This window comes from Penicillium mononematosum (genome assembly GCF_028829835.1).
Source record: "Penicillium mononematosum strain IBT 11891 chromosome Unknown utg000005l:1.0-9366267.0:1.0-9372171.0, whole genome shotgun sequence".
Classification (NCBI taxonomy): domain Eukaryota; kingdom Fungi; phylum Ascomycota; class Eurotiomycetes; order Eurotiales; family Aspergillaceae; genus Penicillium; species Penicillium mononematosum.
In genome coordinates this window covers 3,902,300-3,929,969 of record NW_026643275.1, presented here as the reverse complement: position 1 = coordinate 3,929,969, position 27,670 = coordinate 3,902,300, and the positions used below count along the sequence as shown (strand labels likewise).

The window sequence follows — 27,670 nt, the reverse complement described above, 5'->3', positions numbered from 1 at the left end:
TGATCACATAACTATTGGCGTCTTACCTACGGAGTACATACTCACCTGGGCACCTACCAGTCTATTCGGCTTCTTGCTCTCCCGTCTTTTCTGACACCTCCACCTTATCCTGCTATCGTCCCCTGTCCACTTATATCCCTGTCGCATCATTTTACCCACCAACGCCAATGATCCCCTCTACATTTGCCCCGGGCATCACGCGGCGGGACACAGCCAAGTCTTCTGGTGGACATGAAGGGGCATACTGGCATCCCACCTCCAGTCACCAGCGGAGGAGGGCTTCTCGGCCCGCAAAGTGCAGGCGCAATATATCAACACATCCATGAAATGGCTGCGAAACGGATATCGACCCTCGATTATTTGAGAAAGGCGTAAGTGAATCGCAGTCCAGCCAGACCTGAGCACTACTAATTCATACCGTGTTACGTATAGTCACGAAGGACGAGTTTATTGGTTTAATACTGTGCATTTCTCCCGGGCCGACATCGCTCGTCTGCCATACTTTGAAGCCCGGAAACTTTCTCGCCGCGCAATCAATTATTTGCTTCTAGGCTTGTCATTGCCCACAATACTCGATGTCAATTCCACGCCATTCGAGTATGTACGTGCCCTGAATGCTTTACTGATGGAATTTGAAGCGTTCCAGCAAGTGCATCCACCAGATGGCAGCTCCTCGTCAACCCTTGCAAGGGCCCGTATACCCCAAATGTTCAAGCGGGCGGCGCATGCAGGTACCAAGACTCGACGCACCAGCTCTGCAAACGAGATCGGACTCCCAATGCAGTCCAGTGACCCATCAGACTTAAAGAGCACGGCAGGGAATCTCGGGTCGGCTTCTTCTGCCTCAGTCACCTCCTTCCCACTCACGGAGTCTTCGGATCTTCATCCTGGCGAGGAATATACCTATCTTCTCACGCCATCACTGCCATTCGAGCCGGACTTCTTTGAGACATTCGCAACTCTGTGTGATGTCTTGATTGACACTTATAGCCGGCTCGCCGCTCTAGTATCATCTCCATCTGTCTGCACAGTGGCCCTGGGCGAGACGTTTTCCAAAGCGGATGCCAGATTACGAAAGATCATGGTGGCCGGCGCAGTGCGTGAGTTCGAAGACGCGAGCCGAAATAGTGTCAAGAATGAAGTTGCTGGGGTCAGTCGGGTGGTGCTTGGCGGTTTATTGGGATAGCAGCAAGGTTTCGCTGCTGTATAATTTGGGTCATTGTCTGTTTGACAGAACATATGGTTGGGCTTTTTATGAGATATGAATCTATCGAGGTGAATGTTGTACGATAATAGAATTTCAGATCTAGATTTGAAAGCTTCTAATGATACATCTGTGCCGCCATCTTGATTGGGGCTACACAGTACAAAAAGCAGGATATAAAAAGAGAATTCGCTCAAAATAACTTGGTTCAGAACTTTTTTTGGCCATGCGGCTTCGTGCGGCAAAGGGTGGTATCCATGAGCAGATTGAAAGAGCTGAGAATCGAAAGAAAAGACAGGTTAAGGCAAAGAACCCCACTTGGCGCCACATGCTCGAATATGCAAAACAGACGCCGGAATATGCAGTCGCTTGATGTTGAATGCTGAGAGGAGAGAAAACATGAGATATGATGGTTGGAACAGGCCGCGAGAAGTATGTCGAAGGTGTGGGATGCTCATGATTGGAGGCGTTGCTTTTCAAGCTCGCGTTGTTCGCCGAAGACACGGCGGCTCATTTCGAGGACGGTTTCGAATCCTTCGCGGCCAATCTTGGCATTTTCACGGAAACGATCCACGCTTGCTTCTTCAACTTTGTTCTTAATTTTTTGCCATCCACCACAGAGAGCGGTGATTTTTGCTTCTTGGCTAAATTCGGTCGTGGTGGCCGGGTTAAGGGAGGATTGCCGGTAGATAACAGTCTCGCGGACGCTGAGGACGTTCGACCATGTCAGGTTGGTGGAGCACATGGTCACCTTCTTTGCGACCGGATCGACATAAGAGATTTCGTAGACGTGAGAGGTATTCGTCCCACCGAGAAGCGAGAGAACCCATTGTGGTACAGACTGGTTGCACGTGATAAGACGCTCGGTTCGCAACTAGAGGCAAAAGTCAGTACAAAGATTTCAGGGGAATTGAGTGCGAGGTTGAATGACTCACGATGCCAGTGCTTGGGTCGACGGTTCGAGAAAGCGTGTCTACGCCCACAACGTGTGTAGACTTATCATTCCAAGGACAGTACTTGCGCCAGTTCGCAGTTGATACTTCGTCCCACGAGTAGTCGAACGTGCATCCGGAAGAAAAGACCTTCATAGTGGCGAGTCGCAGTTCACCTCAACGATATCGTTGGGTCGCGTGATCTTGGGATTGGGCGGTTGGATGAAGGACGGATAGCCTCGACAAGCGCTGTGGTGGAAAAGACGGGATAGAACGGTAGTATTGAAGAACCCGAGAGAGAAAAAGTAAGACTGATTCAAGCCGAGAGCGAGAGGTGGGACGTGAATGGGTTGCAGAAAGTGATATAATCTAAGTCTAGAAAGGAATCAGGAGGCAAATATGAGCAAGACAGATAGGAAAAAAATGGAGAAGAGTGGATTTTAACGATCTACCGTCTGAGGGGAAAATCCTTTCTTTTTTTCCTTCCGGGTCAGGGCCAGGGCGCGTTCGGAGCGCCACACGCCACAGATCGGGTTTTCCCGGTTCTCGCTTATCTAATCAATGGCGCAGCTCTGGAGCTACACCGGGCAGATATGCAGCTGATATGTTCCAGAACGTCCAATTGACTCTATTCAATACACATTCCTCCATCCGGGTCTTCTATATTTTCTCCTTCTTCTTCACGTCATGGTCGAACTCAGAAAACGCAAGGCGCCAGCCCCGCTACCCGTCGCAGAGAAGAAGACCAAACAAGCTCCCAAGCCCAAACAAGACGCAGATGCTACCGATAATGATACTGAGAAAAGGCCCGCGCAAAAGGTCCCTGAGGTGGATGATACAATCGACATAGAAACTTTCAGTGGCGAGTTCGAGACCAATGAGGGTGAAAAAACAACTTTGAAGAAGCTCCTCGAGGAGAGCAAGTCGGGCGTGGTCTTCTTTACTTACCCCAAAGCCTCAACACCTGGCTGTAAGTTCCTGTGTCATGCCCAGTGCTTCTCTTGAGAAAACCTGACTGTGTTTTTGGAATACTCTGCAATCATCCTACTCCAACAGATAGCTTACGCCGCTTCATCCAGGTACCAAGCAAGCTTGCTTGTTCCGTGACAACCACACCCACCTGACTTCTACTGGCCTTTCTATCTACGGCCTTTCAGGTGACTCGCCAAAGGCCAACACTACATTCAAGACAAGACAAAACCTACCTTACCCTCTCATGTGTGACCCCAAGGCCACCCTTATTGCAGCTATTGGGTTCAAGAAATCTCCTAAGGGTACTACGCGAGGTGTCTTTGCCGTGGATAAGAAGGGCAAGGTCTTACTTCGCGCGGCCGGTGGCCCAGACGCGACTGTGGACGCTGTCCAGAAGATTGTTGCCAATGCGCCTAGTGTGGAAGATACCAAGGAGGAAGGTGATGAAACAGCGTGATTCGACTCGACCTCGGGGAGTGTGAGTGGTAGTGTACAGTCGTGTACAGTCACAACCACAACAAGCGACACTAAGATACCATATATTGCATGCATCGCACCATCTATGGTGGTTTATTTGTCTCGGTCTACGTGCTTGGCGTAAATTATTAGGGACATGATTCAGGGGACTATCAGGTCGTTTCGAGTGCTGTTTATTCCAATCTATACAATTTGAAACACCGGTACAGCAAAATTGATTCTTTGCAGCTTCCCCTTATCCATTAACCATCATACCGCCGTTGGGATGCAGACACTGTCCGGAAACATAGCTGCTGTCCTGGCTTGCGAGGAAAACGAAACATGTTGCGACCTCGCTAGGTTGACCAGGTCGACCAATCGGCACTGCGTGGAATTGTTCCATGGCCTCGGTTTGCATTGTTGCAGGAATCAGGGGCGTCCAGACTTGTCTTATTAGCATTTGACTTGGGATAGATATTTGGAGAACTTACTTGGACCCGGGCAAACACAATTGACACGAATGCCTTTCTTTATCTGCTGGTTTGACAAGCCACGAGTAAATGCGACAATTGCTCCTTTGGTCGAGGTGTAATCCAGGAGATCGCCTCGGCCAATATAAGGATTGACGGATGCGCAATTGATGATGGTAGATCCTTCCTTCATATGAGGAAGGACATACTTGGAAAGATAAAAGAAGGAGTGAATGTTGGTGTTAAAAGTCTTCTCCCACTGGGATCTTTTTGAGTGCATTAGTAGGATGCATTGGCTGGCGAGGGGTGACATATAGGGCAACTCACTCCTCGAGCTCACTGATATCGCTCAGCATGTCTTGGAACGCCGCGTTGTTCACGAGAATGTCAATGCCACCCATCTTTTCCAGGGCCGTATTGATGACCTTGCGGCAATTCTCCTTCTGGCGGAGATCGATAGCGAGAGTATGGCACTGCTGTCCATGTTCTTCAACTCTCTTCTTCGTCACTTGCGCATCCGATTCCTCTTCCGGCAGGTAAACGATGACACTTGACGCACCCTCCATTGCAAACAGAATTGCAATTGCCCGACCAATTCCGGAATCACCACCGGTGATGATCGCTTTCTTTCCTTCGAGCTTCCCGGCGGCTTTGTAGGTTTGGTAACCGTAGTCCTCGGTGGGAATATGAGTGGACACAGGCTTGGGATCTCCCAAGTCGGACTGCAGACCCGGCTTTTTCAAGTGTTGAACAGGAATCTTGTGGCCTTCATCATGTCAGAAATTAATAATTGACAAAAAGGACGCTTACTCACCTGGCGCAAATTGGGATTTAGATCCACTGGCCTCTCGCTCGATAGACTGGGTAACAGGCATATTGGCAGGTTCAGGGCGTGAATGGGGACAAGAGTGTTGGATATAGATCACTTGTGTAGTTGTGGAAATATGGTGCAAATCCCCATGTAGACAACCATCCATTTAAGTAAGACAAATTACATATGGCCACCAAAAGCCAAAGCTGCCCATCAATGTCACTATGATGATCTGCTTACATTCCATTGCTTCAAAGCTTTGCCTATATTGAGGCGATGTACAACCTAGAAGTTATGAGCCACCCAGAACATCCCTGTTCTAGACCTTACCTGTGGCGTTGGATTAATCGATTATCGATTCACGTTGGATTATTCGGATCCTTCATTGTTGTAGCCACAAGTTGCCCGTTCTAGGAACGACTTGTATATCCTCCAATCGGAGACGTCTGATGTCTAGATGACAGTTCTTTCTTCTATTTTGATATCCATATCAATCCATATCTCGAATGCCTCTGTGCCACGTTTGCCGTCGAGGTTATCAATATGTGTATGACAGAGGCTTGGCGTCATTTGCCAGCTGCATAGGTAGTTTGTGGCGTTGGGCTTCACCAAGTCAGCTCAAAAATACAATAATCCCAAACTGCTTTTTTATATGCAATTCCTCTAGAAGGCACATGGTATGTTTCTTCTTTATGCTTGTTAGAGTAGAGCAAAGAAAGAGAATGGGACATCAACCAAGTGCTATACACGTCTACAAAAATCCTTGGGCCAGTATATAAATCGTCTGCAACGGTTTTAGCTCAAAATTTTAATCCAGGGTACTTTTCATGAAATATGAAGTGAACAATTAACAGGAATCCATAATAAAATAGTATAGAGAGTAGTAGCAAGTGTTGTAGTTGTCCAATATAGCCCTCGAGCTATACTGGCGATCCTTATCTTATCAACCAGCAATGTGATTGGCTCTCCAACGTCCGCCCGGCGATAATTTTTTCTACTGCGCTTTCCGCTTCTCGAGACTCTTGGTAATGCAACAACTTACCTGGTCCTTTTCACAATGGCAAAAGGGCAGTCCAAATCCAAGACCGTATCGGTTAATACCGCCCAAGCATCCGAACAGATGCCTCTGTCGTCCGCTCTGTCCTCGCCATGGAGTTTCCTCCGTCCCACGAACGATTTACATACCTCCGTCGTGGATTCTGCGAAGCACATTCTGGACTCCCTCGCTGGTTCCGTCGTGGACGCCCAGACCGCTCGCCGGCAACTCAATAAAAAGCGCAAAAGGTCAGACCTCGAATCGGATTCAGTCACCCAGCTCCAATTGAAGAACCTCTACGTGGACGGTTTCACCTCGAATCAAATATGGGAGCAAGCAACACGGATTCTCGAATCGACTGGCGATGAGATTGAGCGCGACATCACTTTGATTACCCAACATGGTGGCTACATGGAGTCAGCCGACTCCGAGCAGCTCGAGGATATCTCTGACCCCGAGGGTGCGCAAAGTGACAGCGACAGCCAGGAGAGCATGCTTGAAGATCTCTCCGAGGGCTCAGGCGCCGAAGATGATATCGACGAAGGGTCTGACCAAGAGGTTGATATGGGATCTGACGATGACATGGAAGACATTGAAGACATGGACGAAGACATGGACGAAGACATGGACGAGGATAATTCGTCGGTTGGTTCCGCCGAAGGAGAACCCGAAGTATTCGTCGAGGATAAATTTGGATTGAACGACGGATTCTTCTCGATTGATGACTTCAACAAGCAGTCCGAGGCTTTGGAGAGACAGGATGCTGCAGGGGGACCCGAGCAGGAAGACAGCGACGAGGAGGATCTCGACTGGCATTCCAACCCGTTGATCGCTGGAAATGCTGCGACCATTCGCAATGACAATAAATCCAAGAATTCACGCCCAACAGAGAAGGAAGACGAAAGCATGGATGATAGTGAGGAGGAAGGGCCGACTTTCGGTAATGCCGATCTCAACGGTGACTCCGATTCTGATGATGAAGACGCCCCGGACATGGAAGATGGTGAAGCCGCTGCCTGGGTAAACACCAGTGATATCAAATACGCCGATTTCTTCGCTCCTCCACCCCGCAAAGTCTCCAACAAGAAACACCGCGCCCTCCCGAAAACCCAACCTGATGCACCGGCAATCGATGAGAGCGATGTCAAACGCGCTATGGATGACGTTCGACGGGACTTGTTTGACGATATGGATGCGGACTCCGCCGAAGAAGAGGATGAGAATCTTGACGGATCTACAGATCCTACTGCCCAACGCTCAACACATGAGAAGCAGAGGGCACGTATCGCAGATGAAATTCGTCGTCTAGAGGCGGCCAACGTGGCCAAGAAAGAATGGATGTATACTGGTGAGGCCAGAGCTGTCGAGCGACCCGTCAATTCTCTCATCGAAGAAGACCTTGAATTTGAGCGAATTGGAAAACCTGTTCCTGTCAACACAAATGAGACCACCGAGGACATCGAAGAACTGGTCAAGCGCCGAATCCTCGCCATGGAGTTCGACGAAGTCATCCGCCGTCGGCCAGGCGCTGAGGGCCAGCAAGCCGGAAGAAAACCCCGCTTCGAGCTGGATGATACCAAGCCGCAACAAGGACTTGCCGAGATGTATGAAACCGAACATCTTCGCGCTAATGATCCCAACTTCGTGGATACTAAGGACCGCAAGTTGATGCGAGAACATGCCGAGATCACCAGTCTTTGGAACGAGCTCAGCTCTCAACTGGATACGCTATGCAACTGGCACTACAAGCCCAAGGTGGCCCAAGCCAGCATCAACGTCGTTACCGATGCGCCAACAATCATGATGGAGGAGGCACGCCCAACGGCTGGCGGCGCTGCCGGTGGCCCTGTTGGACTTGCACCGCAGGAGATCTACGCGCCCGGTGATGATGGCCGAGTCAAGGGAGAGGTGGTCCTCAAGACTGGCGCGTCAATTTCCAAGGAGGAGATGACCCGTGAGCAGAAGGCCAAGAACAGACGCCAAAATAAGCAAACCCAGAAGAAGGCCGATGCTGCCAAACCTACTCAGCAGAAGCCTGGCAAGGCAGCCGAGAAACAGCAGATGATTTCAGACCTGAAGAAGGGAGGAGTCAAGGTCATTGATAAGGAGGGCCGTATGACGAATATCGACGGTGGCTCTGTCCAGGAGGGTGCCAAAACCAGAGGAGACAATCTGAAATTGTGAGGAGTGAATTAAAGGGGCCAGTATGTACTATTCAGGAGTCATATTTCATCTACATAAAATCTATTTTCTAGCATTGCACATATCATCATCTTGTCTCACTTTTCTGGTCAAGACGTTTAGCACGTATCGTGTAGATAAATATGCTCTCTCTGTTATACCCTTCAGCACCAGGGTCGTCACGGACTAGCTCCATTTCGAAAGCCTTTTTCGCCATCTTCATGAACCGCATGTCGGCACGTCTGCGACGCTTGTAACAGAAGTAACAGACCGAGTTGGGTCCCAGGAGGTCCTGGAGCGTGGTGATCAAGAGAGGGAAAGCCGGCTCGAAATAGACGCAGTCGGCAGCGATGATGACATCTGGTTTCGAAGGAATCTGGTTTGGGATCGGTTCTCCCCAGTTTAGTATCGCAGCAGTCGCATTCGGGCCGAGATTGTTTAGCTGGATGTTGGACTTCATTAGGGAAAACATAGGTTCTTGGTCTGTGATATAAATCGGCTGTTCGAGATGACACCCGCGTGCCACGGCGAGTCCAACAAGTCCACCTCCAGCGCCAAGTTCCACGCTATTGAAGATTGGATTAGGACGAAACGAGAAGAAATGGAAATGCCCCGGTGGAGCAGCACCCACATTGTTTTATCGGATAGATCGGTGGCGTGACGACTGAGGAGGTATTTGGCCAAGGCCATCCCTGCTGGCCATAATTGGCCACCGCATCCATCTTTGAGGTCTTCTTTTAGTAGCAATGGTTCTTTCAGGAGTCCGTCGAAGGAGATGTCCGTGGTCACCGCGGCTTTGAGTTCGCGCGGAGGAGCCAGGGATTCGCTGATCTTGAGTCCATCTGGACTTGAGGGTGGGCTGGATTCTGGGCCCGGAGGAGTCGCCATTGGAGTTTCTATCATTGTGGGATGTTTGTGGATTATTGACTGTTGATTGTGGATTGTTGTCCGGAGAAATTTTTCAGTGGGGGGATCTGTACCCCGTAGCTTATCGCAATTAGACCTAGAAGGACCACCTGATTGGTTGGGTGGCGATTTGCCTATTAAGATGGATCAAGTACAAAAGTCGGATCAAAAGAATTGAATTGTAGAGAATTGGTGCTTACTTGTGCAAGTCCATAGTCTATATCTAAGCTCGATCATGTGCATTGTATACATAGGTATGCACCGGATCCAGCCAAGACAAGCCTGGGCCCGTGCGAATGTAGATCTATATCGATACTGTTCCTACCGACCTAGTAGAACATCGAGGACTGTGTAGATGACTTCTAGATATAGTAATTGTTTATATCCAAATATGGCCACAACAAAGGTACCATTAAGCTTGCGTGGAGACTCTCCGACTGGGACTTGGCGATCCATGTGGGTTCATTTTACCTAATTGCTCGTTAACCTTGAAATATGGATCTACATCTACCTACCAGAGGACAGGACACTCAATACATTGCATGCTTTGCGATCAAAACATGGATAGGTTCTTACATAACTAGCGTCGCATTGTGCGTGTAGTAGTAAGGGAAAATTGGAACGTCGATGTCATATTCGTGTGTACATTTACATCCATTAACTAGTTAAGTTCCAGCTTGAGGAGTACATCTGATCACAACCAGAAGCTCTTGCTTGATATTCTTGCTTGACCTGTCATCTCACTATCTCATATCATTTAGTCGAATGGGTGAGTACGTGTTCCCCACCAGGTGAGGAACAAGCTGAGTCCAACTGTCTCGAACACTCTCGAGACCGCACCAACAGCGATAGTGTCGAGGGGTCGCTTCTCGGAGAAGACCTGGCTCACAATCTGTATATACTTGTCAGAGGAATTTCTTGCGAACTGGAAGGTAGGATTGAGAACGTACACCTGGAGCTGAGCTTGCGAAGAAAATAAGTGTACCCAGGTACGCAGCACCCTTGTAACTCAGTGTGCCGGTGGCATTGATCAGTGCAGCCACACCGTAGGTCTGCACGGCACTTCCAGCGAGGGAGCTTCCCCAGGCTGCGGCTGCGCCAGCAGCCTCCTTAGACTTGATGAATTCCTCCTTCGAGTTGGCGGCTTGAGCGCGGTGGTAGGTATCACCGAAGACGGGGGCTAGGATACCAAGGGAGGCAGTGTGGGTGAAGATTGTACCCAGCGCAATGGCGGAGGGCTTCACGGGGGGGAGGTCTATGTGATAGAGGTTGTTAGATTCCTGGCAGTCTGAAGGTGAGGAGGTTCAACTCACAGTGCAGGGTAGTCATTTTGAGGTTATTATGAGTGGTGAATGTAGAGAGAAAAGTGAAGCAGAAGAGTCAAAGTACTTTAAGTACTGAGAGGTCGTTTCTGTAACCAGGGTTTGGAGGTGACGTCGTCATGATTCAGCGCAACTGTAGGATGCGGAGGGCCATGACGTCAACTCGCATACGGGGTTGGCATGAAAATCAAGGGATATACTCGGCAATGCTGGATATGTTGGGATACCTAGGTATGTTTGTGGATTATAAGCTCATATTACCTACATTGTGGGTAAATTAATTAATTCATCACACTGTAAGCGAAACCTCTGACGTCCTTGCGAAGTATTCAGATCCACCATAGATCACCAACTCGCCATCTTCATATGTAGATTAAATCCCACCTCAATTGATTTTCGTAGAAATTTCAGTGTTGCATTGGGAAGTAGCCTAATTGTCTAGAAAACTCTGTCAATACCGAGCTCATGTATGATTTGTGCCCCTCTTGAGGTACCATTTGTATCCATGCCAGATCCGGACATGCACGTAGATCAAGCGCGATTGGCACGCTGGGAACACATGAAAACATACAGCACGGGATATACCAAAGACCGCCATAGATCCTAGGATTGGTTGACTTGTTTCGGTAACATATTTCCATTTCGGTTCTGCATATAGCCCCCAAGGCTTGATTGTGTTATCTGGGGTCTTTTATGCCAGAAGGACCGTGGTTGGGGGGCGGGGGTGATAAGAAGCTGGGTCAAATGCAGGTCCGATTACGGTGTAGTACTCTTTTCTACCACCTAGCGGTCTTGCGCAGGCTTTGTATGTATGAACGATATTCTACCAGTGCCCATTGCCAATAAAACAAAAAGTGGGCACCTCGGGTATTTGTTTATAGCTACTACTTGTGGAGCTTACAATTGCCCCTCGAAAGTCATGAAGACTAAAACGAAAATGTATTTCCTTGCAGAATGTGCTGGTCTAATCAAACAAAAGTGCGGCAGGTATATCTGTGCAAAAGGGTTAGCCTGGAGCGATAGAATGGAGAACAGAAGATACATACTTCTCGGGGTAGCCGTTCTCTGTACCAAGCTGGTACTTAGACTGTGAAGGCTTCGGGGCAGCGTTGATGTTGCAAGGGTTGGGGGGCAAGCCATTGGCACCCAACACACCCTGAACGCTCTTCTTATCTTGCTCAAAGAGAGCCGCTAGGCCGCGTTCCTCGCCCTGCTCCTTGACAGCAACCAATTGCTGCTCTCCAGCCTGTCCGATCTTGAGAACGTCGTCTTTGGGAGCCGCCTGGCTTCCGACAGTGAGCAGACTAACTGCGTCGGCCTGGCGCACAGTGCTCAGCTGAGGGTAGCTCCTCCGAACGTCCCGCTTCCAGTAAGGGTTGTCGGCAATATCGCCTGCGGGGAGGGTGACTGGGTCATCGTAGGCAAGAGGGGGCACAGATCCCGGGGTGGGAAGACGGTATTGAGCATTCAGGGGGACACCGGTGGAGCGTTCGGGGGCGATAGCGAGAAGGCGACGGATGCGCTCCCAGACGCCGGTGGACTGGACTGAGTATTTCTAAAGCGCAAAGAGGATCAGCACCCAGCGCAGGGCAACGGAGGTTGGCCTCCTCGATCCTGTCAACATGACATACCTGGTTGATAGAGATGGCATTGGATGCCGACTTGGCGGCATTCATGATACCGCGAGCCATGGTGAGAAGACTCTGACCTATGATTTGGTATCAGCCCATTGACACACCAAGACCACGAGGCTGTAAAGGCCAAAATTAGTTTCCCGCCCCCGATTCATTTGACTTACTGCCTGAAATCCCTGAAATCCGTCAAGAGTCCGTAGCAATCCTTTGGACTGAGCCGGTGCGTGAAGGTGAGTCCGGAGGTGCGATCACCGGTACGGATTATCTTGTTGCCGACCTCTGGAGCCACCACACAAATTCTTGTATTAGTAATTTTCCTGAGAGTCTCAACTTTCAATGCTTAAAAGGTCAAAGTCTCACTAGATAAGTTTATATGAAAATACTAAAATTATTATTATTATAGAGAGCATACATGTATGGGTGGAAGAGCGAGATGTGTACTGACGGAGCGGTACTGAACTGTCGACACCTCAGGCGTCAATCTACAACAAGTCTGCCCAGGTGGTCTATAGATCGAGGTAACTGTCACCTTCAGAAGTGTAGTGTACCTAGATACATATCTAGGTATGTATATTTAGGGATATTGCGAGTGAGGTACAGTCCGAACTATACATACAATGTAATGGACATCGTCCTAACTATGAGCAAAGACGAAGTGGTTACTAGTCCATATACACCTGCTTTCAGGCTGTGCCCGATGGCTGTTCCTTTCTGTTTTAGGGCTCACCCTTTGCCACTTTTTGATCACCGAGTAAAACTGAGCACATTTAGTTTTACATAATTTTTAGGGTCACCCCGGGGCCCCGCGGGGCCGTGGACGCCCGGGCGGTTACCGTTCGTTCCAGATGCGGTTTGGTAGCTGCCCAGGTGGCTATATAGAGGATAGTGAAAAGTTTCGAGGATTCATGGTGGGCAGCGTTAATTTAAACTTGGCCTATAAGATGATTCTACATAATTACAAATTACCGCATGCTTTCCATAAACTAGCTGGGCATAAGTGATTCACAGAGACGGCGAAGGGATCTTACTAGGGAATTAGATATATCCAGCAGCTTGTCAATAAGACCTAGCGGCTTCATTGCCACGTGAGTGAGGCACTAAGAAAGCAACCTTGGAACAGAAGTTGGAACCTTAAATTAACCGCGAAGTCCCGAAACTGAAGTCTTTCTGAACTTTCCAGCGTTGACCAATATTTGGTTTCGATGATCTTTCTTGAACAGGGAGAGATATTTCAAGCAAGTAATACAGAAATAGAAAGAAATAGAAAGGATAATAAATGCAGACAATCATCGGGATTAATATTACCCATGAACATTTCATTCGTCCTTGAAAACACTTAAACTTCTATTGAAACATGTCTCGTGAAAGGATATCTAAAATATATATGATCAGAAGAGCCACGCAAGACTCTTCCTGTAAACCTTGTTCCAGCCAGACAAGTTTTGGTCCTGAATGGCCATCATAGCCACATATTCCGCCTCTTCGCGGTCAATTTCGGCCTTGCCGGTCCAGATATCGGCATTATGGGGCTTGATAATCTCGGTCTTCATCCAGATCTTCCACCCAGCGAATGCGGCAACATAGAGGGGGATTCCGATGTATGAAGTGATAAAAGTCTTGTAGTCAAAGTTGCCGTATGTTTTCGGGTCGTGGATAAACACGCCGAAGCTGCGAGTGAAGAGCACCAAAACACAGAAGAAGAGCGCAATGCAGGAACCGATGATTCCCAGGGGAGCTTTGTAGGCCAGTGTTGCCTGGTCGACTCCCTGCGCACGTCGGGCACGAATGAAGAAGATGTGGGTAATCAAGAGGGAGACCCATGTCAACACTGTGATAGAAGGTCAGAATACTGGACAGAAATTGGGGGGGGGGGGGGGGTTGGAGAGAAGGGAACGTACATCCGAAGATTGACACCATGTCGGTGAAGTATCCGAATACTTCCTTGGAGGTACTGGACACACTCATAAAGGCGAGCAAGCAGAAAGAAGCCGACAGTGCCAGAGCATAGATTGGGACACCAGCTCTGTTAGTGCGAGCAAAGATTTTAGGAGCCTTCTTCTCACGGGCGAGACCGTACAGAGTTCGAGTCGCAATGTATAGATCAGAGTTGGCGGCAGAAAACACAAACACCAGGATACAGCCGTTGATGATGTGAGGAAGAGCGGCGACTTGCCCCATTGCCACCACAAAAGGTGATGCGGCAGCAGAGCTCTCGGCCTCGGTTGCGAAAGCCAGTTCCTTGGAGTCGTAGGGGACGAGCATACCGAGGAAGAGTACACTGAGAATATAGAACACGATGATTCGCCAGAAGGTGAGCTTGATAGCTTTGGGGATGGTCTTCCGGGGGTTCTGGGCTTCTCCGACGGTCACACCAATAAGTTCGGTACCTGGTGAAAAGAAATTAGAAGGTGAAAGGAAGCAATTTTGATCACAGAATGTCCATACCGAGGAATGCAAAGGTGGCCTGCACCATGGTCGACCAGAAAGCAAGGAATTTGCCAAGGGCACCATCAGTATATTTAGTGGCGAAGGCGCCGGGCTTATTCCAGTATCGGAAGCCTCTCCTGTCGTGGTCTGGACCACCACCGAGTGCGAAGATCAAAGAGCACAGAATGAGTCCGAGAATGACAATCACCTTGAAAGATGAGAGCCAAAACTCCAATTCACCGAAAATCTTCACGCCAAAGTAGTTTATCACGATGATAGCCACCATGAAGATGGCAATCCAAACACCTGGATTGACATTCTCTGCTGACGTTCTCGGCCAATAGGTAATGACTAGAGCAGCGGCGGTGAGTTGTGTAGGTGGTAGAATGATATATTTGAGGTAGTAGCTAGGAGACGATTAGATTTTCCAATGTATAGTTATTAGCTTGGGAATTGTACTCACCACCATCCGAGGGTAAATCCGAGAGCAGGGTCACAGAAACGGCCAGCGTAACCAGTGAAACCGGAGGACAATGGTAGCCAAGCAGCCATTTCACCCAGTCCACACATGACAGTCCAAACGACGAAACCCATAAAGCAGTAGGCAATAAACAAAGATCCAGGCTAATTGAGAATGGTTAGTCAACGGCAAAGATGAATTGGACGAATACAACGTACTCCGGCTCTAGAGGTTTCAGTCAGTAGTGTTACACATAAGAGGTTATCAGAACGCGACTCACGTCAAGGCGCTACCAGTACCAACGACCAATCCAGTACCAATGGCACCACCAATGGCAATCATAGAAATGTGACGAGCCTTGAGCTCTCTGTGAAGTTGAACTGGCTCATCCTGCTCACTTTCCTTGAAATCTCCCGAGTTGTCAATGTAGTCGGGCTGCGCCTCGAGAGCGTTAATCTCGTCGGGGTGACCCATTTTGCTATAGGCCCGAGAATCAGAGATGAAAAGAATTGATCAGACCCTCAGCTGTGGGGGGGTCAAGGGGATTAAATGGTCTCAACGCACATACTTTTTAAGCGAATTCCGGGGTCAAATTCTACTATCTATCCCCTCTTTCGCCTCCTTCTCCTGGTGGAGACATATCCTGGAGAGGCTTAGTGACTAAGGTTGGGAGATACAACCATCCATACTAGGATAGTGTGGGGTATGTCAGGTTCACCGATCCAGGTATTTCACTCACGTAAAATTTTCGGTGAGAGTGGAGGCAAAAACTTTGGAAAAGTTCAAGCGGATCTACTCGGGGCCCTTCGGGGCCTTGAGAGAACTCTTATTGGTGTTATACTTACTCCAAGTCATTCCCCCGCAATATGCCCAGGCGTTTCCCCACAGATTTGAATGTATGACAGTAAGAAAAACATTCCCCTATTGCTGGATGTCTTGGTATAACATTAATGTTGTTGGGCTCTCCTGCAGAACCCTATACAAATCTTGGAAGGGCTACTATAGCCTATTCTCCCAATATATGGTCCGGTGAATTGTGCCAAGCGTACCAACACCGGATAGTGGTATCGGCGTTCTTGGCACCCTTGGCGCGGTTACCCTCGGGACACTCAGGGCTCCGGACGAGATATCCCGTTAGACGGGGCACAATATTATCGAAAGATGTCGTGCACGGCCTCGGGATTCCGCTTAACGTCTCGGAATCTTGGGGAGAAAAATAGATGTTCTTGTGGAAAAGGTTCCAGTGTAGAGTTCTAGCCAAGGCCCCGAATGAGCCGATCCGTCCGTGCATTATCTCCACGAGGCATCCGGAGTAATCTCTACTGATAAGGCCGGTTGAGTTTTTTCTTTTTTTTTCCCCCGCCACCCCAAAGGTTGCCTCCCAAGGCGAAAACGGAAAATATTTGCGCCCAGGAAGTTCTCAAAAACTCTGTGACCTTTTGAGCCGTGCACAATACATATGTTGTATTGGCAATTCCCGCTCAAATAATATACTATGGAGACTCTTAGCCGCCTTTCTGGAAATGTGGATATTATGCGAATTAAAACCCCAGACTCCAAATCCACCTTCTCGGGGCTTATGCCCGGCCAAGACCTCCTTATCATAGTCACGGGAGCTTGGTGATATCTATTACTAATTCTTGTGGAGAAGGTTTGCCGAAGCCTATCTAAAAGGACGCTAACCTCACTTCCCGTCTTCGGTTCCAGATTATATTGTCATATCCACGGGAATTACCTACCTATGTAGGTACCTAGGTAGATTCCAGGTGGCTTATAAGATTAGTAATATGCGTTTTATCTTCCAATGTTCTAGGCAAATACCCACATTAAAGATAAGCCTGTGAGACATGATAGCGAGACCACTGATAAAGGAATATTGACCATTGGACCGATATATAGATATTGGTATTGTTTAGTAGGGTGGTTAGTATCAAAATTAAGCTTTTCATTTCGAGCAGCTAGCTTTTAAACGTAAAGCTATTTGTAGTCTATTATCAAGTTTCTTAGGGCTAGGGCTATTACTCCCTAACTTCCTAATTTGGGGTGTACTATCTCAGACATCTTAAGAATCTCAACAGGTTAAATAATTCTGTTTCAGTTCGAGACCGGGGCACCTACTTCTGAGTCATTTTACTATGTCATATTCAAAGTGTTGTAGAGATACACTAGTTTGTCAATGTTAGTCAGAGTAGAAGCCTGTTAACTGTATATATAGGTAAGAATGCGACGGTGATATATCTCGCTCTTACTACCTCTTCTTTTCCGTCCATTTCCCCATCTATTCTTTCTCTTTGTTGGTGTATGGAAGTAAGACTCTAGCCACACCCAGCTGATGATAAGCAGCCATGTGCCATTGCGGCATCGGAGAGTTTGGTTCATGATAGTTCGAGCACTCAATGGAACGTTAAGTTCATCGATTTCCGCAATTCAGCCCCAGCTGCCGCGGACGTGTACAACGACAGTATGAATGCATCAATCAACGGCGGCTTAGCAAGTACGAAGTTGACATAGATTTCCTGTTCTACCCAACAAAAGCAAATGTATCTTCAAGTGACATCCCTGGAAATATTTGTGGATTGGGATAGCTCCACAAAGCTTACGACATTCTTCCGTGGTCGACTGTTCCGTCACCATCAACACTGCCCATGGAGAGTTTCCTATAAACAGAGGGGATGGTTCGCATTATGGAATCGGCCGTTGGAAACTGTGAAGGTTTCCTGTCCAAGAACCCAACATGGGCACTAGACTATGTTCCTAATGGAACCCAGCTCGATCTTGGGGATACTATGTCCATAAAGCGTTACCTAGACATGCTTGACGCTATTGCTGACCAAAAGCCAGATGCTTTCTACACCAAACCCGTTGCAGAGAGTATAATCAATACCATTCAGGCTGCAAGATGACTTGAGAAGTTGTTTAGTGGCTATCCGGAATTCCACATTGAATACTCCAGTTTTAAGGTTACCAGTACAACGGCTCCATTGAGTGGAATTTCAATTTCCTCTAGGGGTGTTCAAATGATATCAAACAATTACGAAAACTTCCTCGTCCCCCCGTGCATCTTAGCATCCAAACGACGGATGGAGCAATTCTGTTGGTTATGGAGATGACATATGTCTGTATTCTAATCCTCTTGGTAGATTTTTTAAACGCGAGCTAATCTGGACGGTCCTTTGGTGGTTGAAGGGATGAACCGATGCCGTTGAAGTAGTCCACTATCAATTCGCAGGGAGATCTCGAATTTCCACACTCTGAACGTGTTTGTATATGATCCAGAAGGGGTCGGGAGCCTCTATAAGTAACAATCATAAGCTCACTTATTGAAAGGACTGGTGATACGGCTAAGTCCTCGAACATCCCACATAGCTGCAGCTGCTCATCGAAGATTGGCTATCTCCATCACTATTATGATCAATTTGCTCTTTGGAAGCCAGTTGACGATTCCAGTATCAAAGGTAATACTGAATAATGAGATGAATGGTAGTCCTCTAATCAATGCTCCCTTCCTAGACTTCTCCATCCCTGGATCTTCCAACGCCTTGGAGATATTCCCTCGCCATCCAATTACATCTGACCTGGGAAGCGGCCACTGTCATGACCCACCCGGATGGGAGGCTATTCTTTATCATGGGAGCAGCAGGAGGAAGCCGGATCGTGACGGCCGCTATCCAGAACATCATCCATGCGGTCGATGAAGGAATTTCTGCGGCGAAGGCCCATGCTTCGGGAAAATCGTGACCGCCGCCAAAAAATTCGCTCTATACACAGAGCGACATACGTAAGTTTATTAAAGCCAGTATATGAGACATTTATTTGAATTCTTTTGAATGGATATTCTGACAGGCAAAAAAAAAAGTGAACAGACCAATCAAAGTGAGGGTGAAACAAAATATCAGACCCTGAAGCTTGATATTGATATACAAAGTAAAAAGACACATAAAAACTCCACGGCGGTCAAGTTGAGTCACTTAAGTTTACCATGCACTATGACTGAAGAGGCAAAAAAAATAGTCCACCATATCATGTGTTTCGGAGACTAACGGCGGTACCACATGCGTGTGATTCTGGTGTGTCTCATCTTCTTCTGCAGCTGGAAGATACCGTACATCAGTGCCTCAGAAGTAGGTGGGCCTTTGATTTTATTAGTCAATTGCAACAGCGCAAGCGCGAGGGAGGAAGAAATGCTTACATCCAGGCACGTAGATATCGACCGGCACAACCCGGTCACAGCCCCGCACGACCGAGTAACTGTAGTGGTAGTAGCCACCACCGTTGGCACAACTGCCCATGCTGATAACCCACCGGGGGTCGGGCATTTGATCATAAACCTGACGCAGAGCAGGTGCCATCTTGTTCGTCAATGTACCGGCCACAATCATAACATCGGACTGACGCGGAGAAGCACGGAAAATGATTCCAAGACGATCCTGATCGTAACGGGGGGTAGAAAGGTGCATCATCTCCACGGCGCAGCATGCAAGACCGAAAGTCATGGGCCACAAAGAGCTTTGACGAGCCCAATTGGCAATCTGATCGAGGGTGGTCCTGAGAAATGTAAGGTCAGCGGGAGTTCGAGGCGCATAAGATTAAAGCCGTTGGGAGCAAACGAACAAGGCATATTGCATAGCACCCTCCTTCTTCTCCTGACTAGGCAAAGGCACCTCTCGGCGAGCCTTGCCTGACGCGGTCAATTGCTGGGCGCTCGCTGATGGTTGACGTTCGAGCGCTGTCGCTGATTTGATTGACGAGGTCGAGAGCGCCGCCAAGGGTTGGGCACGCGGGAGAGAGGCGACGAAACGGGGTCGCGCAGCTGATTTTTTGTTAGTGAATTGACATTGTCGATGAGACGAAGAAGATCCCTACCGGACAGAGCGCCAGAGATGGCGGGCTTCGCCATCGGAAACATCTTGAGAAAAGTCTCTTCGGTGGAGTTACTAGAATGAAAGGTCGTGATCTGGAGGATAAAAAGACAAGGTAATTGCAGCCTCGGCCAGTGACGACAGGTAATATAGAATTACAAGAGGGCACAGGTGGCGGGCTCCGGGTAACTGCAAGACAAGGAGAACCCCAAAAAGGTTCCGATTCCAGAGTGGAAGAAGATGATGTATACCGACCGTTTGGGAGGGATGATGTAAGCTATTACCTCCAAGTTCATTGGTTCAGTGGCTGTATTTTTCAGTGATGGAAACCGGTATGGTAAAGGCGGTGAGATGCTCGTAAATCGAATTGCCTGTGTGGTCATTGGCTCTCAGTTACATAGTGAGCTCCTTTTGCTGCCTTCATGCCTGAACGCGTCTCCCCCATTGCCGCGGGGGATTGAGACAACCACTCCGCTACTGTCTACACTTTTGCAAAGTACCCGTCCCTTGAAAGGATTACTCAACTCCAGGGCATTGTGGACATGACATGCAGAGATAATACCTACCCAGACTAGAACTTCCATCCGATCACAGTGTCCAGACAAGGGAATCAGTCCTAAACTCCAAAGAGCCCAAGTGGTTGCGCCCAGTCCGCGTACATTGCTACCTCAAGAGCTATTACGGAAATGGCGGGTCCCAGAATTGCCTGCATTGGCGTGATTGGGAAAGCAGTACGCATCTCTACCATCTTGTCCCTCTGGAACTGTCCATGCTAACTCGATTGCAGGATAACCCTCTTCATATTTCCCTGTTTCCCCCGTATTCAGATTCCACTATCGAATTTTCCTTCTTACTGAACTCCTGCCTCGACATTTTCGACATCCGGTGCAAACAAACATCCATTGATCAGGATCTAGGCCTCTTACATGCAATTGACGAACGACTTGCAGCCTATGGATGGTTGACGACCACGGGAGTAAAACTGTTGATCATTGTGGATTTATTCGGCCAGGAAGAGGCCAGTGCTGGAAAGCAAGCAGGCGCTGCGATCAATGGCTTGAGAGATTCTGATGTTAAGCCTGTGTGTTTTCCCTCCATGCCTGGCGAATGCTTTTCCACCGAAAAGTACCCATCCCCTAATTATTTCATACAGGCATTCCGCGCATTACAGAGTGCATATATCCAGCTTTTGCAGAATCCATTCTATTCCCCCGATGACCATGTACCCATTCCCGGGAATACAGCGTCTTCTTTGTCCGCTTGCCAGCCAATCTCTAACAAAAAGTTCATTGCGGATGTGAAACGTATCGGGGATTCGTGGGTTCCAGGTTCTTCTCTGTAGGGAGAGTACCAACCTGATACATATAAAACCTAGGTCAACCAGTTTCCCCAACTTACATTCGTATTAGACAGCAACAATCTCACCAAACGTTCGGATAATAGCCATATTATTTCTTTAGTCACTAGGCTACTTTGGATACCTATTTCGTATGGAGCATAAGTCATGAGCTGAATAGAATAGAACAGACAGCAAGAAGATGATCATTTGGTCATCCTGCTAATTCGGGCTGGGGGTCTCCAGTTTCGACTTCAGTCTGCTCCAAGGCAACCATGATCTCTGACATTTCACGAGGGTCGCAAACAGCCCATACACCACCTCCTTTGGTGTTGACTCTTCCGACCTCTTTGCCAACCAAATTCCTGCCGACCTTTCCTGGCCCAATTCCGATCCACCGCCTCACGCCTCGTTCCTGATGAAGATAGCGAATGCTGTCCCACCATCTCACTGTCTCAATGCATTGTCTTGAAAGGAGATCCTTGATGTCTTCCTTGGACTGGAAGGGTAAGGCAGAAACATTTGATATGCATGGGATTGATGCCGGGAATGTGATGTTGATGTTCTCGACGGCATCTCTCATATAATCAGCAGCTAGCGCCATAGCAGGGCTATGGAACGGGCTGTCACTTTTCAGTCTGACAGCCCGCGGGTCGTGACCTCCAAATTGACGCATTTGGACCAGAAGGATTTTGATTCGGTCAAGACTACCGCTTAGCACGATTTGATTTTTCGAGTTGATGTTTGCGACCACCACTTGTTGAATTAATGGGACACGATTATCCCTGTCGATTTCAATACCCGGTGATTCGAGGCCAACAAATTCCTGAACCGTTCGAAGCAAACCTTCCAGGTGCTCCGGTTCACAGAGAAGTGCAACCATGCCATATGTTTCACCAGATTGCTCGCTCAACTGGCGTGTACACCGGGCCATCATTTCAGCGCGACCACGAACTAATTTCAAAGCGTCCCCGAATTCAAGATAGCCCCAGCAACCAATGCGGAGAACTCCCCGAGGCTATGCCCAAGCGTAACATCGACTCGAGATTTAGTGTTGAATCCGAACTCCTGCTCCAGGATACGGAGTATCAGAACTGAGATTGCCATAACTGCAGGCTGTGAATTTTCCGTTTTGTTGAGCTTGGAGTTGGGGCCATCGGATATAATGCTGGATAGTTTGAACCCGAGGGTGCTATCCATCTCGTCCAAAACCTTAGCCGCCGTATTGGGAAAGCTCTCAATCCAGCTGTTGGCCATGCCAACCCTTTGGACTCCATGTCCTATCGTGTGTATTAGCGGCCATTTGAGGTCCAGAGGTAAAAGGGGGGGGGGCGATACAAACCTGGGAAAAAGAGGGCTGTGTGCAGGTCTCGTCTGAAGGGCAGGAGATTAGGATTTGTCGGCCTTGAACTTGTAGCCAGAACTTGCGATGTGACATGCACAATGGATCTTTGTCGGAGGTGACCTCTGGGGCGTAAGCGTGAGAGCATCTTCTCTATAGTTGCAGCCCTAAGCAACCCTTGGGGGCCTTGATCTTGACCGTATCAACACAACATATGAGCATTGTGGCTATCCGTGTCGCGAGGGTGAGATTCGCTATCCCATGGAGTGAATGTTGTTCTTCAGTCCATGCTGGTGTTTATTAAGGGAGTAGTGACCTCCCTGGGGCCGTGTGGGGTTGGATGTGGGATTCACGTGAGCTCCTTTTTTCGGGGTAATCGGGTACAAAAAGATTTCCCCGTCAATTGTTATGTACACCTAGACTAGACCCCAATAGAGCGTAAACAGTCATTATATGCTATACCATTCTGTTCGTATTCTGAGAACAATCAATAATATACTTGTGCTCACCTACATACTTTAACCTCACACAATATAGCTGAATATGTACTATTGTATGTATCCTATTGGTATTTGCTCTATACCAATGATTACATAGCCAAGTATGTAGAGCCCCGCATTTCAATGAGTAGAATAGGCTCAAATCATATATTCTGAAGTCAACTTAACTGTTGTTTGCCTATGAGATACAAATCTAGAATACTCTCTATGTACAATGTACATAGATGGTGTATGCAGTACATGTAACTTACACATTCATGTTCCTGTACAATATGGTTATTGTCTCACCGCCTTCGGACAAACATCCTCGATTGTTATTGACCAACCCTATCGCTGCTATCACTGTGCTCCAATTCGAACCCATTTTCTTGGGAGAGCTCTCTTCTCTCTTTCTTTTTCTCATTCTCTCCTCTCCAACCTTGCATCAACCTTGAAGAGTGAATCCGACCCCCAAGGGTCAACAATTTTCGAAGCTTTCGTCGGCTAGCGTGTGTCCGCGACTACAGGTTGCGTACATACTGAAAATGTTCGTCCCTAAAGCCGGTGGTCGCAATACTCGTCGACGCCAGCGAACGAGCTCAGATGACTCTGTCAAACCACCAAAGGCCAAGAGACAGCGCTCTGTCCTGCGACGCCCAGATGAATCCCCTTCCGATACCAACCTGGGACGTGAGCTCGCAAAATTAGCAACACCCACTACGCCAAACGGCGACATTGCCCCTACGGATCAAATGAGCGAGTTGCATCTATCGACCCGTGTTGTGAAACAAGGCGATGTGTCTGGAAACAATAACGAGGGGACAATCGTTCTGGTGGGTTACTTCACATCTTTGCGCACTCCTTCAGACTCTCAAGTCCAAACTGCTAACTTGCTGGGTTCAAAGTCAAGCACCGATTTTTACACAGTGGATCAACTGCCGTCCTTGCCAGATCAAATTCGCGGCTTACAATCAGGTACCTGAAATTCTATAGCTTTTTCTCGCCTTGGTTTGCGATTTGTTGACACTCACCCTCTGATCGCAGAACCCCTCAAGTGCTTTTTCGGACCTGGTCATGACCACGCATTAGCTTTGACCCGCTCGCATGCCATCGTGTGGCCATATTCTGCGCCCGCCTCATCCCCGTCTCCGTCGGAGACGTTCACGGTATCGATTCCGGAGTCTTGCAGAGATCCCAAGGGTGCCGTCCCGCTCGGAGTCCTATTATCCACGGCCGCAGGTGACCACCCCGGTCTCTTGGTGATTATCCCTTCTACAGGAAAAGTCGTTTACTGGGAGACTGTGTCCAGTGCCGCGTCACTGGGTTTATCCCGACAAAAGCAGAATGGCATCCAAGGATCCACCCCTGGCATGCTTTCCGGCGAGTATGCCACGGATATACTCAATGGGGAGCCTTCGGGCATCATCGTTACGTTCTCGTCCGGACGAGTAGCACACATCACCCTGCGAGACCCCCAAGGAAAACCTTCCGTGCTCGTTAATTTCCTCAGAAGCACCGCAGGGACTGGAGGCGGTGGAATTTTCGGGGGTCTCAAGAATGTCTTTGCAGGCGGGTCATGGAGAAAAGAGGTCACTGCCGTTCGGGCCGGTGGTTCTCACCAACGCGGCCAGCGAGATGTCATTATTGCAACTTCGACCGGATTGGTTGAGATATGGGACACGCATTGGAACCACGGAAACACCCTCAAAAAACGATATGACCTCAAGGAAGAAATCCTGGTGACCCTCCCCGAATATCACGCGCAACCGACAAACGATACGGAGCTCAAAGTCGCGGACTTTGCGTTCTCTACCCTGCAGTCTTCCGACGATGCTGTTCAACTTTCCGATGGGTCCTGGCGCCTCTTTCTGGTTGTCAGGTCACCGCAGTGGTTAGAAACAAGGGCGCTATTCGTGGCTCAAGTTCATCTGTCTGGCAATGAACCTCGTGTTATGTCAACGCATGCCGTGGATCTTCGCCATATTCCTGCCTCTCAGCTCGAAACTTCGAAACCCAAGATATTTGTGCCGAAGCCAGAAGAAACGGCTTTCATCCTTATTGGCCAGTCTCTTGTTATCCTGTCGTTGACAAGTGTCGAAGAGAGTCCATCCTCACAACTGCTTCTCGATTCCAACAAGTTGCCTCTGCCTTTCCAAGATACGATTCACTTGCGCTCTGGTACAGACCACGAAATCCTGGGATCCATGTCAGAGGACCAATCGAACGATTCGCCTTGCGCAGCGTGTGTGCTTATGCTTCGGAATTTCGGTGTAATTCGTGTGACGGTACTCCCTCGTCCTGGCACCGAACAAGATGTCGACGAGCCTCAAGTTACAGCAAAGCACAAGCTTGAGCAGGCGGTTTTCTTTGGGACCATGGCAAAGAATCCGTTGAACTTATCCAGCGAAGGAGACTTGAACTTCCCTCCATCAGAAATGGAGCAAGCATCTTTGGAAATCTGCAGGGAGCTACTCCAGTCAGAGACTCGCTTCATTCCCACCACTGCTATTTCACTAGAACAAAATCTCCGCTTGAGAGCAAAGGCACTGGACGATCTTGCCTCGTTACTATCACGTCAAGGCAATCCTTTGAGTCGACCGGCAAGGTGGGAGTTGCTGTGGGCTGCGGAGAAAATCGCAGCACAAAGAGCTATGTGGAAGGTTCAAGAGGCCTGTAAGATCAGAAATGGAGAAGAGGAGCCTTTCCTCAGTCATGTCATTGGATCCATGCATGATAAATTCAAGACTCCAATCAACCCCCAACAAGGAGAAACCGATCCGGTGCGTCAATGGTTCCTGAGAGACTCTTACCGCATGGAGCATATCATCCCATGGATCAAGAACGCAATCAAGCTCGGCCGAAGCAACACTTCCAACCCTGCCCGTGCATTGTCAGAGAAGATTCTGGCGGCCAGTGAGCTGTTTCTGGCGGTAACGGAAACTGCTTTCCGGTATCGTGATGAGCACGTTGCGCTTTATGGTCTTCGTGGAGACTTCCTGGAGGATGGTGTGCTTTCCGATGGATATGAGGATCTTCCCGAGTTCTGGACATCGAGAGGTGTTGGTTACTCTGAAGCAGGGCATTTACTCGACTTGGAACTGGATAGTTGCCGGTCATGGAAAACACCCGCATCCGCTGCAGATGCCCCTGACACGCATGTTTTGAATCAAGTTGCGAAAAACAGCTATCGACACCTTCGCGTGATCGGTCAGATGCATCTCGAACGGACTCGATGGCTTTCTGCGCAAGGAGATCCCAAACTAATGGATGAGAGTGTCTCGATTGAGCAGGCCCATGTCGAAGACCGCAAATGGCAACTCTTCAAGCTGGCTGGTATCGACCATCTTGCCGATGCTGTCGAGTTAGCAGAAAGCTTCCGAGACATGGGAGCGTTGGTCGAGTTGATCATCGAGCTTCAAGACCAAAAGGCAACTCAACATCCGCAACCCCCGAGTGGTGTTTCCACAAATCAAACTGATATCGATGCCGACCAATTGATCGCCAAGTATTTCGACAAGTTTGGTGACATATGGGCGGATGCATACTTTTCCCGGCAAATCGCGATGGGTTACCCAGGCACGCTGTTTACGATGCGAAAATACCAATCTGCCGTCACTCGATTCCTTCGAAGCAACCCCGCATATTCTCGCCTTAGCTGGATTAACGATGTCATCGGTGAAGACGACTATGACACTGCCGCAACCTCATTAGAGGATCTAGCGATTGGCAGTGAGAAAGATTTGTGGAGCCACCGTGTAGAGATCTCGCTAGCCAAGCTAGGCAAACTAGCGACGCAGGAGCGAATGGATTCTCCCGTTGTGACTTCTACCTTGCAAGAGGATGTGAAGCGTCTTGATGATTATGTTGAGGTCGATGGAATCCAAGACATCCTCTATTTCCACATGGAGCCTATCCTGCAGGGCGCCATTGACCGAAAGGCAGAACTCGAGCTAGTTCTCGATCAGTATGGAGCACATATCCTCGAAGATCGGCCATCGCTTCATGAAATCTTGAGCGACGCTCTCTCTACCTTGATCGAGAGGCAGGTTGTCGGTGCCGATGGCCTGATTGATATCTTGACGTTGATGGGCCCTGCTCAGCTCGCAGATAATACCGAGAGCGAGCTCGTGCGAAGCGAGTTCCATCTTGCATTGCAGGTTCTTGACTATGGACGCTATGGCCAGCAAGACCCGTCCTATCTCACGGCTTTACGGAGATTGATCTGGCGACGGTGCTTGATCAAAGATGATTGGGTGGCTCGAGGAAAAGCTGCTGAGGGACCCAACGGCAATGCATCCAACTTGGTCGCTGACACCGCGCTCTACCGATCACTAACTGCATGCTTGGAAGGTGAGTTTGTTCCCAACATAAGCACTTGGACTATTGAGCTAACCAGCGTACTATGTCTAGAACCTCGAAATGCTGGTCTGCACTCTCTTTACACACCTCTCTCACCCGCGGAGGCTCTGATGACCGATTCCGATTCCGATATTCTCGTGTCACGGTTCCGCCCTGAGCAAAAATCTCGTGTGGCGTCCGATCTTCAGACCGAAAATGATATTTTGCGCCAGTGCATTGAAGTTGGGAAGCTTGATTTCTGGTTCCAAAACCTCCGGGAAACCGCTGAGGTCCACATATCACCCCCGAATAGACCGCCTATGATTGACGGTGAAGGTGGAGCAAATGATTGAATTTTCTCTACAATTGATGTGAGTTGCGGATGAAATGGCGGCGTTTTCAATACTGTTTCTCGGTTATCCAGTGACCAATGGGTCATAATATGTTGTATGTATGAAATCTCAAGAGATATTTCTATTATTCAGGTCTTCAGTAAACCCCAAGC

General features: G+C 48.7%; 15 protein-coding genes across 15 annotated transcripts; 6 read left to right on the top strand and 9 right to left on the bottom strand.

Moving 5' to 3' along the window:
* Window positions 1-327: 327 nt before the first annotated feature.
* On the top strand, window positions 328-1,186 carry N7519_009630 (uncharacterized protein; the record flags this gene model as incomplete). Its single annotated transcript, XM_057296403.1, has 2 exons — window positions 328-371; window positions 433-1,186. 2 exons carry the CDS (start codon window positions 328-330, stop codon window positions 1,184-1,186), a joined length of 798 nt encoding a protein of 265 aa, XP_057144285.1.
* A 472-nt stretch (window positions 1,187-1,658) lies between these two features.
* On the bottom strand, window positions 1,659-2,292 carry N7519_009629 (putative mitochondrial protein sorting (Msf1); the record flags this gene model as incomplete). The annotated part of the gene is made up of 2 exons (XM_057296402.1): window positions 1,659-2,078; window positions 2,140-2,292. 2 exons carry the CDS (start codon window positions 2,290-2,292, stop codon window positions 1,659-1,661), a joined length of 573 nt encoding a protein of 190 aa, XP_057144284.1.
* A 531-nt stretch (window positions 2,293-2,823) lies between these two features.
* N7519_009628 (thioredoxin peroxidase DOT5) lies at window positions 2,824-3,565 on the top strand (the record flags this gene model as incomplete). The annotated part of the gene is made up of 2 exons (XM_057296401.1): window positions 2,824-3,106; window positions 3,216-3,565. The coding sequence occupies 2 exons, from the start codon at window positions 2,824-2,826 to the stop codon at window positions 3,563-3,565; spliced, it is 633 nt and encodes a 210-aa protein (XP_057144283.1).
* Window positions 3,566-3,820: 255 nt separating this feature from the next.
* Window positions 3,821-4,909, bottom strand: N7519_009627 (oxidoreductase, short-chain dehydrogenase/reductase family; the record flags this gene model as incomplete). Its single annotated transcript, XM_057296400.1, has 4 exons — window positions 3,821-4,008; window positions 4,056-4,300; window positions 4,362-4,800; window positions 4,849-4,909. The coding sequence occupies 4 exons, from the start codon at window positions 4,907-4,909 to the stop codon at window positions 3,821-3,823; spliced, it is 933 nt and encodes a 310-aa protein (XP_057144282.1).
* A 993-nt stretch (window positions 4,910-5,902) lies between these two features.
* Window positions 5,903-8,065, top strand: N7519_009626 (rRNA-processing protein MPP10; the record flags this gene model as incomplete). Its single annotated transcript, XM_057296399.1, has 1 exon — window positions 5,903-8,065. The coding sequence occupies one exon, from the start codon at window positions 5,903-5,905 to the stop codon at window positions 8,063-8,065; it is 2,163 nt and encodes a 720-aa protein (XP_057144281.1).
* Window positions 8,066-8,150: 85 nt separating this feature from the next.
* Window positions 8,151-8,965, bottom strand: N7519_009625 (uncharacterized protein; the record flags this gene model as incomplete). The annotated part of the gene is made up of 2 exons (XM_057296398.1): window positions 8,151-8,628; window positions 8,694-8,965. The coding sequence occupies 2 exons, from the start codon at window positions 8,963-8,965 to the stop codon at window positions 8,151-8,153; spliced, it is 750 nt and encodes a 249-aa protein (XP_057144280.1).
* A 760-nt stretch (window positions 8,966-9,725) lies between these two features.
* On the bottom strand, window positions 9,726-10,297 carry N7519_009624 (DUF1761 domain-containing protein; the record flags this gene model as incomplete). The annotated part of the gene is made up of 3 exons (XM_057296397.1): window positions 9,726-9,860; window positions 9,919-10,223; window positions 10,282-10,297. The coding sequence occupies 3 exons, from the start codon at window positions 10,295-10,297 to the stop codon at window positions 9,726-9,728; spliced, it is 456 nt and encodes a 151-aa protein (XP_057144279.1).
* A 961-nt stretch (window positions 10,298-11,258) lies between these two features.
* On the bottom strand, window positions 11,259-11,981 carry N7519_009623 (uncharacterized protein; the record flags this gene model as incomplete). Its single annotated transcript, XM_057296396.1, has 3 exons — window positions 11,259-11,283; window positions 11,337-11,845; window positions 11,922-11,981. The coding sequence occupies 3 exons, from the start codon at window positions 11,979-11,981 to the stop codon at window positions 11,259-11,261; spliced, it is 594 nt and encodes a 197-aa protein (XP_057144278.1).
* Window positions 11,982-13,312: 1,331 nt separating this feature from the next.
* Window positions 13,313-15,285, bottom strand: N7519_009622 (dicarboxylic amino acid permease Dip5-Penicillium chrysogenum; the record flags this gene model as incomplete). The annotated part of the gene is made up of 6 exons (XM_057296395.1): window positions 13,313-13,752; window positions 13,823-14,311; window positions 14,370-14,758; window positions 14,815-14,975; window positions 15,030-15,036; window positions 15,092-15,285. 6 exons carry the CDS (start codon window positions 15,283-15,285, stop codon window positions 13,313-13,315), a joined length of 1,680 nt encoding a protein of 559 aa, XP_057144277.1.
* A 2,210-nt stretch (window positions 15,286-17,495) lies between these two features.
* Window positions 17,496-18,549, top strand: N7519_009621 (uncharacterized protein; the record flags this gene model as incomplete). Its single annotated transcript, XM_057296394.1, has 3 exons — window positions 17,496-17,682; window positions 18,178-18,266; window positions 18,322-18,549. The coding sequence occupies 3 exons, from the start codon at window positions 17,496-17,498 to the stop codon at window positions 18,547-18,549; spliced, it is 504 nt and encodes a 167-aa protein (XP_057144276.1).
* Window positions 18,550-18,693: 144 nt separating this feature from the next.
* On the bottom strand, window positions 18,694-19,742 carry N7519_009620 (NuoB/complex I 20 kDa subunit family protein). The gene is made up of 4 exons (XM_057296393.1): window positions 19,675-19,742; window positions 19,423-19,621; window positions 19,001-19,356; window positions 18,694-18,942 (listed from the first exon to the last, which is right to left on the bottom strand). Exons 1-4 carry the CDS (start codon window positions 19,715-19,717, stop codon window positions 18,848-18,850), a joined length of 693 nt encoding a protein of 230 aa, XP_057144275.1. The 5' UTR covers window positions 19,718-19,742; the 3' UTR covers window positions 18,694-18,847.
* A 614-nt stretch (window positions 19,743-20,356) lies between these two features.
* Window positions 20,357-21,012, top strand: N7519_009619 (uncharacterized protein; the record flags this gene model as incomplete). The annotated part of the gene is made up of 3 exons (XM_057296392.1): window positions 20,357-20,401; window positions 20,458-20,751; window positions 20,824-21,012. The coding sequence occupies 3 exons, from the start codon at window positions 20,357-20,359 to the stop codon at window positions 21,010-21,012; spliced, it is 528 nt and encodes a 175-aa protein (XP_057144274.1).
* Window positions 21,013-21,220: 208 nt separating this feature from the next.
* N7519_009618 (ACP S-malonyltransferase) lies at window positions 21,221-21,943 on the bottom strand (the record flags this gene model as incomplete). Its single annotated transcript, XM_057296391.1, has 1 exon — window positions 21,221-21,943. The coding sequence occupies one exon, from the start codon at window positions 21,941-21,943 to the stop codon at window positions 21,221-21,223; it is 723 nt and encodes a 240-aa protein (XP_057144273.1).
* Window positions 21,944-21,966: 23 nt separating this feature from the next.
* N7519_009617 (ACP S-malonyltransferase) lies at window positions 21,967-22,496 on the bottom strand (the record flags this gene model as incomplete). Its single annotated transcript, XM_057296390.1, has 2 exons — window positions 21,967-22,286; window positions 22,349-22,496. The coding sequence occupies 2 exons, from the start codon at window positions 22,494-22,496 to the stop codon at window positions 21,967-21,969; spliced, it is 468 nt and encodes a 155-aa protein (XP_057144272.1).
* Window positions 22,497-23,372: 876 nt separating this feature from the next.
* Window positions 23,373-27,518, top strand: N7519_009616 (putative nuclear pore complex subunit Nup133; the record flags this gene model as incomplete). The annotated part of the gene is given in 2 exon segments (XM_057296389.1): window positions 23,373-23,802; window positions 23,821-27,518. The coding sequence occupies 2 exon segments, from the start codon at window positions 23,373-23,375 to the stop codon at window positions 27,516-27,518; spliced, it is 4,128 nt and encodes a 1,375-aa protein (XP_057144271.1).
* Between the last annotated feature and the right edge of the window lie 152 nt (window positions 27,519-27,670).